Below are 11,287 nucleotides of genomic sequence, written 5' to 3' on the forward strand. Positions count from 1 at the left end.
TATATATATATATATATATATATATATATATATATATACACACAAACACACTTGAAATAACCAAAAATCATAAATTACTATATCAATACCACAGAATTCCACTATACTTTATTAAGCTTAATAACTAAACTGTATTTCAGTCTAAAATGTGAAATTGCAAGCAGACTAAAGACTCAACTTACCAGATTGAGGTCTTGTATTGAAAGAACATGTTGACGTCATAATACTTCAAAATGGCTGAGAAAGCCACTAGAGGGACATTGAGTTTTTGATTGGTTATTCACATCATAGACAGAAAAAAGTGTGTATAAGGAAGTGTTTCCAAAAATGGAAAGAGGTGGGCAGAGCCAGTGTGTGTGTGATTCAGTACATGAGCAATATTTCAGCAAATAGAAAAGATAAGAGGTTCTTAGTTTATATTCTAGCTTATCAATATCGACAATGTGTTCTTAATTCATAAGAAGCTATAAACTTTGTATTTAGACACCACAAACATCTAATCTGAACCAGTGTTGCATTCAACATACCACAATTTGATGTTTAGTTGTTTTTTTAATATGTACTTTTAAATTAAGAAATTAAATAATGTATAATACTAAAGTTTGAATTATAATCTACATTTTGATACCAGACTTATTGACATAAATTCATAAAATAGTAGTTCAATGAAATTTTGAATGCAAGTCAACAAACACAAGACATGGCCTTTGACTCATGTGGAGAGGATTAAGTGTCCAAACAATAAAGAAAATTAGGGCTGTATTTAAGTAATACTGTTTAATAATCCAATATATTCAACTTTTTCATTCTCATAATAAAAATCTATAAAACTATACACATTTAATGACCTACAATTTATCTACTAGATTTATAGCTTATTCAATGACTTGTAATTTTTAAGTCAATTTACAAGAAATAGTAAATGTTGGTGTTAAGCAACATCTATTGTCAAAAAAAAGTGAATACTTTTCATAATAGGGTATGCACAAAATATATGAATTTAGCTTTACTCATTCACAGATTTGTAGCCTACCCAACAATTAGCATCACTGGTAACATAGTTTGTAGCAGGAACTTGCAAAGTGCTACACTGAAGTACAAGACACTTGTTGCAGTTCTGGTCATTATTATTAAGAGTCATTTATGGCAACAGGTTAAACAAATAAATTAATACTGAATATTCTGGTAATTTGGACCACAGATATCCTTAGGGGTTGTCCAGAAACTTGTACACGACGACTGATCAACTTACAGACAGATGGTTTAACAACTTTTTCAGGTTTCCCTTGCTTGTCTGGCATAGTGACCCCTTCTGGAACAGCAGGCAGTTTCACTGGAGTGTTGGGCTTACTCAGTGCTCCAAATTGTTCATCTGAGAAATAAAATATTTTTTACTTAAAAAACAAAGTGAGTTAGTTAGTTAGTTAATTATCTATCAAGTTCACACAAGTGCTAGGTAATTTAATTAATATAACCAATTATCTATGAGCAATTACATCAATTAGTAAATTAAATGATTAACCAAACTTCTGATTAAATCGATTGTCTGATAATAACCAACTAATCAAAATTTTGATTTTCGACTATACAAACTACCAAACTTGCTCACTTTTCTCTTAGTTATGGTAAAGCTAAGACCATCTCTCACTACCATTAATTTTGAAATTCTGATACTGCTTAGAGTTAAGGAGAAATGTGTGGCAGCATCTGCTACCAACCCCCTCCATCTTTTGCTTGTATGTACTATGGTTTGATGAACATTGTACTAATTGATTAACAAATACCATTCTAGTTCATACCATAGTAGAAAAGTATTATGCATATTGTTTTACACGTTAACTATGACAAAATGATATGCTAATCTTCTTTAAGCTCAATAAAATAAGTTTGTATATTAATAAAAACAAAAACACTTTAGTGAAATAAAAATTTTCCTTTTAAAAGCCATGTGACAAAATCAATACATAGCCAGTAAGTTAATAAAAAAAAACAGCATTTAAGATAATTTCAAAGCTTCTCAATCAATTTTCAGACTAATAGTTTCTCATGAATGAAACCAATACATTTTTACAAGCATAAATTCTTGTTGAAACAAAGATCATCATGATAACAATTTCTATAAAGGTAAAGTAAGCTAAATGAACTAATACTGATGACTTTCCTCACATACCTCATTTCTTGCCTGTATAAAGGGAAGCTAACACTCTTTTATGCTGGAATTACCAACTAAGGAAAATTATCTTAATTCTGTCTTTGCTCCTATTATTTCATTATTCTGATAATTAACAAATCCTTCAACAGACACTGATGCTCCATATTTATACACGCTTGCTTCAAACAATAATTTTATTTCAATATCAAAACCACATAAAACTAGAGCATGAGAATAAAGCTGCTTTATTAACCTTCAACTTTCTTAAACAAATTTTTCTAAACTACTAATGCTCTAAATTCCTTGAGGGATAATAACACAAGTCACAGGAAAAAACTAACTGAAATAAATAAATTTTGAGAAATCAAGCTTGACCAACAAAGAGGCAGAAAAGTACAGTTGAGACAGTCAAATGTTGGTAAATTCTTTTTAATGAGGTAAGCTAGCAAAAAAAAATCACACAGGAAAGAAGTGGTTACTTATATAACATCTTATAATATATAGAAAAGCCACTGCATTTTGGTAACAATGCATTCCAACAATGCCTTTTATGTCATGTTGCTTAACAACAAAAGTATACAGGTTATACTTTTATGCTAAAATGGGTTCAGAATACATACACTATCAACCTAATAACTTGAGCAAAGCCGTGCACTTTTGCTAGTTCCAAATAAAGAAAACATTATGCCCCTACATGCACACCAATACATGAAATGCACAAATTGTATACCCAATGGACTACAGTTTCAAGATAATCATTAGTCTTTTTTCAATGTTTCATTAATCATGGGTGATATGGTAATCTGAGTAATGCAATACAATTATCTGCATTTTTGCTGATTGTACCCACCTCAGCATAGCAGGCTAAAAGATGGCCATTGGCAGAAAAATATGCAGTTTTATATTATAAATAGTGATTTAAAACGTGTAGATTTAAATTTTTAATTACAAGGAACTACTCAAGTTACTGTTCATTTCCTGATAGGTAGTGGCTATTGGTGTTACCGATTTTTTTTTTAACAAATGTCTAAGGAAGAGGCACGGCAGAAAAGGTGATCTTTTCATAAGTACTATAACCTATCATGAGAGAAATGATAAGCATTTAATATGAAGACCAGACATTAATTTTCAGAGTAGTCTAATGTAGTAGTATTAGTTAATTATTCACTTTTCTATATTCTAAAATATATATCTGTAGCATAAGGTAAAAATACTCTTTCTATCCAATGCTGATAGCAAAGGGACATACTGGACAAGCTAACTTACCCTTGTTTATTTCCAGAAGAGGCTTTCTCGAGTTTGTTGTGGATATGATAGATATGTTCTTAGCATCAAAACGTGGTGCCATTGTAAGACACGAGGTTGGAAGACGAGTAGGAAGGTACCCTGAAAAATCAATCAACACAATCCTTTCATTATAAGTGCTATTTATCATAATGATATAAAATTCTTGACACTTTCTTATAATTCAAAACTAACATATAAGAACAAAACTCGCAAACTAATTTTCAACTCTGACTACAGGCTGGGTGTAATCCACCCAGCTCATAACCACCAAAGTAACCATGACAGCATTCATACTATAACTTTTTTTATAATAGATGCACATCTTCATGAAATTTTTGCAAACTATCAGTAAATGTTACAAGGATTTCATAAACAAAATATTGTATTTCTTAATTAAGCTTTAAAGTTTTTTCAATTAAAGATTTCCTAATCCATTTTTTTTAATGTTGACTATCCAACATGGAAAGTAATTTTGATTTTAAGATTAAAAATATTTTTAAGTATCAGAAAATTACCAAATTTCACTTGCAAAATCTCTATAACCCCCACAAACATCTTTCTCAGAAAAACTTTATATCTTATCTCTGTACAGGTTTGGTCAAATTGACCGACCTCATAACCACCATAAAAATTAGGAAATAGATCTAAACTATGCTTTTTTCTTTCTAGAATGACTACAAGCTGTAACAGGAAAACACAAATATTTATTCTAAAAGCTCGTGACATCTCTTTATATTTATTATTTCTATTTTATTGACTTGTCAGCTGTGTCTTACAAATATTACAGAAGTTGCAATCATGTGGCACACATGCTGCTCATGTTATTGTATCCAATAGCATAAAACTGGACTTTACAAAGTGCAACTGTCTTAGCTTTGTTCTAGTGGACCAGTATTTTGTAAAATACAATTACATTTTGGTTATAATACATTACACATGTATACATATTATTACTAGTTACAAATAAATTCTTAAATTTCGGTTATTTTTCTTAATACAATAAATAAAGAAATAGAGAAAACCATGATCTCTATTACTGACGATTGTTAAGAAGTTTGTACTCACTTGCCTGTACCTTGCATGCTAAGCCTTGTCACATTTTGCATGTGGAAGATGTGAAACAAGTTTTTTTAGGTTTTAATATATGCATTTGGTAATAACACAAAAACATAAATTACTATATCTATAACACAGAACTCTGTAATTTACCTAGATTACTAACTAAGCTGTATTTGCATCTAAAAAAAGACATTTTTTGAGTACCATTTCATCTCACTCCTTCTTTCCAAGCCAATACACCTTGTGAAAGCTGAGAAAACCACATGGGAGAAATTCTGAGCTTTCAATTGGTTATAAACATGTGACCGAGCAAAGTTAGTGTACATAAGCAAGTATTTCCAACAATGAAAGAGGTGGGCAGGGCCACTGTGTTCGATTCACTAAATATAGTGATATCTCAGTAAATAGAAAAGATGGAAGGTTCTTTTTTTTAATATTCTAGATTGTCAGTATTGGTAATTTGAGTTTCTATTTCGTACGAAACTATACTTTTTTGTAATTGGACTTTGACACATCTAATTTGAACCAAAGCTGCACTCAACATACTACATGACACACACAAATCGATATTTAGGAATTTTGATCTAGTATTTACTTTGAAATTAAGAAATTAATTGATGTATAATACTAACATTTGAATTATAATCTACAATTTGATTCCAGACTTACTGCAATACATTCATAAAATTTTGAATGCAAGTCTACAAACGAGATGTTATACCCTATGACCCCTACCTGTAGGAAAACCCATAGCTATAGGATTAAGCTATCAACAAGTTTTATCTATTTTTAATTCAACCAGCTTTAAAATATACACACATATAAATATCACAAATAACTCAAGCACAACTTGACATTTATTTACTGAAAATGTACCTGATGTCATAAACTCATCATGTAAGAGTTGATCCATGTTTGGTCTTTGAATAGGGTCAGACCGAAGTAGTTTTTGTATCAAATTACGAGCTGGAAGACTGACTCTAGAAGGAATGTGGTATTCATTTTTCTTGATTCTCATGTAGGTGTCCTTTAGAGAGGAAGTCTCAAATGGAGGCTTTCCCACCAGCAGTGTATATCTAAAATGTACCATTTTTTTAGTTTTTTTTTGAATAAATACTTTATGTAAAAAAAATAATTAAATATTCTTTTTTTTACTAAAATGACCTTCTGAAATATGTTAACTTTGATTTTAAGTGTAAAACTATGTTACTACTTAAAACGTTCTTTCCATTGGAAAACAACTGAAATGAATATGGCACTGATAGTGTTCACAAATAACAGAGGTTGACTATATAGTATAAACATGCTAATATTTTTTAGCTGAAACAAACTTGATTAGCAATGTATGAATAAACATTTTTAATCCAATATTTTTTTTTCAGTTCTGACAGATAATTTCATTTGAAGTTAAAACTTACATTATACATCCCAAAGACCATGAATCCACTTCAAAACTATGTCCCTTCTTTCCAAGTACCTCAGGAGCAATATAGTTTGGAGTTCCACACAATGTTCTGAATATGACAAACTTGCATGAGTATCATCTGGTGTAAATTATTTTGCATGACATAGTATCTTACATAAAAACATACAAGATTGGTAATAACGATAGAAATACACAGGTGATACACACATACAGTCATAAACAATGAGTAACTGCAACTAAGTGGTATAAACTTTTCATTAGTCTTTTTTTTACTAAAATACAAAAGCAAAATGCATCAAACAAAGCAACAAAGTTTATTGTTGTATGACTGTATTGTTCCCACTGTCTTGTATTACTCTCCACAATGAAGCCAAGTCATTTGGTTACCATTTTCATATAAGCTCATACAGCCTTAATAATATTCATATTAGTACTTTGTACAGGCTAAGCCATGGTTGAGTGTATTCCATAGGTCTGTTTAGGATTCTTATATCTTTTCACCATGCATCTTCTGCATGCTTGGGGCCACTGTCTTGCTGAAAGATGAATTCCTATCCAAGAGTTCTTGAGGAAATGATATGATGGATAAGAATCTTCTATGTGTCAGCAGCAAGGGTATTATCACTTTTGTGTACATTTCCAACACTATAGGCCAAGATGCACCACACACACTTGCATTGGGCCCCTCCAACATGCATTATTATAAATTCTGTATATTGATTGTGATACTATTCTCTTAGATGTCAAACAAACTTGCACTGTTTGTTGCTGAACAATTCAAACTTGGATTCATCTGTAAAAAACACCCACCTTCATGCAATTGTTTCAAGACTGTTGCAAATTTCAGCCTTTTAGTTTGGTTATCTCTTCTAAGCAGTGGTTTCTGAGCAGGTATACATCTTTTGCTAATGTGACTTCACTGTTCTGGAGGAGACGTACTCATCTGTAATTACAGCAATGCCATTGTCAAGGTCTCTGTTAGATCTTTCTTCTAAAGAGCATACTCTGAGTCACTTAACATCACTTTGGAAGAAACTGGGCATTCTACTTGAATGCTTCTGTTATCAATAGTAATAGTTTCACATACTATCTTTGGAACTTCCATACAGATCCAGCTGAAATGTTATATTCTGCCTTTCTCCAATGTATATAGTAGTCTTCATCAGCCAAAAATAACTAAATATTTCTATCATGGCATTTTTGGTCCTGGGAGTGACGAATGCATTTAACACGTTACTGATGAGAAAAGTATGAGTGACTGTATTTTTACAAGTATTATGCTGATTCTGTACTTGCTGATTAGTTAGATGACAGACAGTTGCTGGGTAAACTATCAACAAATGACTGAATTCTGGTGCATTCCTTTTTTATACAACAGAGGGAAAAATCATATAATAATTGCATTTTATGCCCACTTTATTTTCTGTTTCCATAAGTATTTCCAAAACTGTATGTAAGAAACCAAGGATGACAAAATTAGTTTAAATTTTGTTTAACATAATTCATATAAACCCATTAAATAAATAAATTGTTCTAAAAGTATCTTTACCCTGAAACAACAAATGATGTACATTTCCATTCATTACCAAGTTTGCTTAAATTAATAATTTCTTATGTTGTATCAGAATCACAATATTGATTTATATTGCACTGCATATGCTTTGCTGCAGACAAATTTAAGTTTTTACCTCACTTTTCAAAAAGAATCACTTATTTGTTCTTTAATGACATTTCTGACCTCTTTCTCTCCCCATCATAGTCTACACGTGTTGCCAGACCAAAGTCTCCCACTTTGATTTCCATGTCATCACTGAGGAACAAGTTACCAAGCTTAAGATCCCTGTGAATTACTTTTTGCTCATGGAGGTACTTGCAGGCTGTAACAATTTGTCTTATGAAGTAGCGAGTCTCTGGCTCTGTTATTGCTCTTCTCCTCTTGTGCATCTCCATGAGAGACTAAAAAAATAAATAAATATATATATATATCTAACAAAACAAGCAGCATATATCTCTCCTTATATATCACATAAAAGAACAATTAAGAAATGATTGACATAAAAAGGAACTTTACATATAATAAACAAAATACTCATAAATTGGTACTGATTTTCAGACCCATAACTTATTTTACTTCTCTCACAGATTAAGTGATGAACTTTTCTATTAACCAGTTAAAAATAACACTCCTTACCAAATCATTTACAAGTGTAGATGGATATGTACTGACCATTACTAAAATTATGCTCAAAATTAACTTAAATTTTATTTGGAAATTTTTGAGAAATAAACGTCGAACAATTAGCTCAACACTTCTTACCCTCCTTCGACAAAGTTCTAGAACAATGTAGATGAAATCTGGATCTTCAAAAAAACCATGAAAGTTTACTATATTTATATGGTTCAGACTTCTGTGAATGGCAATCTCTTGGGACATCTGCATATTTTTTAAAAACAAAATTGTTAGTTTTTGTTAGATCCTTTACTATAATGTAATTTGTTTTATATAACATAATAATGAAACTTGCCATTTATTTTAATAGATGCAACATTTTATACATTAGAAAATTCAGATTAAAAGAAATTATACTCAGTTCATTCATAGCTGGAAATCTAATACCAAAACAATAAAATAAACAATGAGCAAGCACATATAACACAAAAATGGTGTCCTTTATAAAATAACTCTTGTTTTGTTTCACAAGTTAATAAAATGTATATTCAAATAAAACCTGACTAATGAAAATTTCAAATTACTTTTTCTTTTTGATGTTGTTTTGAAAGCAAAGCCTTTGGAACAATCTTTCCTGCAAAAACTTCTTTAGTTTCCATGTCTGTCAGTTCGTAACATTTTGCAAAGCCACCCTATGAAAAAATAAAATTATCACAGAATGAAGTTTACTAATAAATAATATCAAGTATTAACAAGTATAAGACAGATTCTGCAAGTATTACTTTGATGCTATAATATCATACTTATAAACATAATGTATATAATAATATTCAGCAGAAATTAAGATCAGAATTCTAAAACTGGTGACTTACACAGTACATAGATTGTATATGTTCTTGTGTCATAAAGTTATAAAACTTCTAGTTTCATAAGCCTTAGTATATTCATCAAGTGGGCATGCTTTAATTTTTTAGTTCAGGTCTATATAAGTAGCTTGCATTGATCAATTCCTATAATAAAATACAACTTTAGAGTAGTACAGTCAGTACTATATATTTATAAGAAATCGGACCAAAAAAAAGTGAAATATAACGGCATAAGTAACATGCATAATTCATCCAAGTTGATATAAGACAGAACTGGAAACATAACTAGATCTGTAATTCAGGATACAAGGCTTAAGACAGTTTTTAATTGAAACAACAATTTAGCTGATAAAAAAGATATTCATTCATCATGATTAACTGATAAACTCCTGAATAGTTTACTAAACATCTGCACAAAAACAGTTCTATAAGTTTGTAGAACAGATTATAATCCTAGAGTTCCATACACTAGTACAAAAGAATTTCCTCAGGTAAGGCACTTAACGAAATAACCAAAAAAGAACTTGTATCAACGAGCAAACTTGTCTAACAATAACAATTAGATCACAAGAATTTTACCTAGACATGACTCTATACCTCACGGTCAAATAAGTCATGTTTCTAAATATTTTAACATTTATTACTAATAGCACAAAATCACATGTAGTTATAACTATTTTCTCTGCTACAGTTATTATAACTTAACTGTGTTGCACTCAAACATCTCAGAGGTAATAAATATATTAACATTTATATAATTTGCAGCCATCATAAAAGAGCATACATTGCACCTGCTGCACATTCCAGTGTACTTATCATGAATACTCTGCCTAAACAATCTATCAAAGATTTTAAGTGATATGTTAGATCATGAGGTATATGTACATACATGTTAAATGTGACACTTCATGGTCTTATTGTCATACATTAAATAAATCCACATTTATATTTTAATATTTCAAATCTCCACTACTAAATGTCTATTTGAATTCAATCTATCTAATGCTGTTTGCTGAAAAGTACATTTTAATGACAGCCTTCACTTTACACTGTGAAAAAATACAAAATTAACCCATGTTTTATAACTCACAGTTGACCATGTCAGTGCAGTAGTGATCACTGAAAAAACTATCAATTTTCCATATCCTTTCATAGTTTAATTTCTAGGAAATATTATATCCCAATGTGTTCAGATATAGCTTTTGTTGAAAACCATACACTAAAAGGCTAAAACACAAGTTTTAATATAAAACTTTAGACTACCTAATATGAGCATTAATAATTTTCTTACTATCTTCCACTAAACTATTTTTCCCAAGACAGTCTCAACTTTGAGTTTGTTTTAATACTACAAGTTGACATTTTGAAACTTGTTCTAGATTTTCCCTAAATTATTTTCTTGTCAAATAAAACATTAACAATTTCAATGAATACTAACAATGTAATGCAATGGTAGTGCCTAACATTACTGAAGTAGTGTTACTGAAAATGTGTCATCAAATCCCATCCTGTCCAAATCCCAAATTTATTCCTTTTCCCATCCTGCCCACACATGTCACATTAACATAATATTTTTGGCAATATTATTACTGCTATTTTTACAGCAGTTTATTTTTTCATATGTAGTTAACACAATTAAGAAAAATATGCTTTAACATTTCAGCACAAACACCAATCCTCAAAGTTCAAATGTAGACCAAAATAGAATAAAAACATAGGCCTACAACAACCTAATGAAAGCATGTAATTTTACCTTTACTTCTTGTGGATAGATTGATAGTTACTAGATTAGTTCATTTTTACCCTGTTACATTTAAAAATTATAATCAACAAGAATGGAGATAGAATTTGGCATGGTATACATCTACTTAGTGCCATATTCTATCAATAGGACAGAATTTGGATGAGAGATAAGATCTGGCAGCACGCTATCTATGCATTCTAATTTCTATTAATATTACTAATACATAACTTTTTAGGACAACATAGGACCTATTGGTCCTTCTCAGCTGTTCTATCCTCTAAACTAAATTAAAATAATAATAAAAAAAATCTTAGAGCCAGCCTTTATCATTCATATACTTATCAAGCTTTTTCTTAAACGTACTTAAATTTACTGCCTCTACAACATCTGAAGCTGAAGATGACTCCTACCCTGCCAACATTTATATTTGTGTCACCTAGTCCTACTATTCTCACTGTTAGATATGAAAAAAGATGATGAATCAACACTATCAATTCCCTTTACAATCTTAAACACCTCAATCAGATCCTCCCTCTAACTCTTCTTTTTTTCAAGAGAAAACAATTTGAGAGATTTCAGCCTT

The 11,287-nt window shown here is 30.5% G+C and overlaps 1 protein-coding gene across 2 annotated transcripts in view; it reads right to left on the reverse strand.

The window, feature by feature from the left end:
• Nucleotides 1-8,782, reverse strand: part of LOC106458181 (serine/threonine-protein kinase PLK1-like) — a 15,516-nt gene extending 6,734 nt beyond the window's left edge. The window contains exons 1-7 of one of the 2 annotated variants that reach the window (XM_022384325.1): nt 8,679-8,782; nt 8,242-8,358; nt 7,663-7,880; nt 5,917-6,012; nt 5,375-5,574; nt 3,419-3,538; nt 1,253-1,372 (exon numbers count right to left, since the gene is read on the reverse strand). In XM_022384325.1, the coding sequence (XP_022240033.1) occupies nt 1,253-1,372; nt 3,419-3,538; nt 5,375-5,574; nt 5,917-6,012; nt 7,663-7,880; nt 8,242-8,358; nt 8,679-8,753 (946 nt within the window). In that variant the 5' untranslated portion in view covers nt 8,754-8,782. The remainder of the gene's footprint in view (nt 1-1,252; nt 1,373-3,418; nt 3,539-5,374; nt 5,575-5,916; nt 6,013-7,662; nt 7,881-8,241; nt 8,359-8,678) is intronic. The other variant, XM_022384326.1, reaches the window with a different exon arrangement.
• Nucleotides 8,783-11,287: the final 2,505 nt, after the last annotated feature.

Source organism: Limulus polyphemus, unplaced genomic scaffold, assembly GCF_000517525.1.
Source record: "Limulus polyphemus unplaced genomic scaffold, Limulus_polyphemus-2.1.2 Scaffold426, whole genome shotgun sequence".
Lineage (NCBI taxonomy): Eukaryota > Metazoa > Arthropoda > Merostomata > Xiphosura > Limulidae > Limulus > Limulus polyphemus.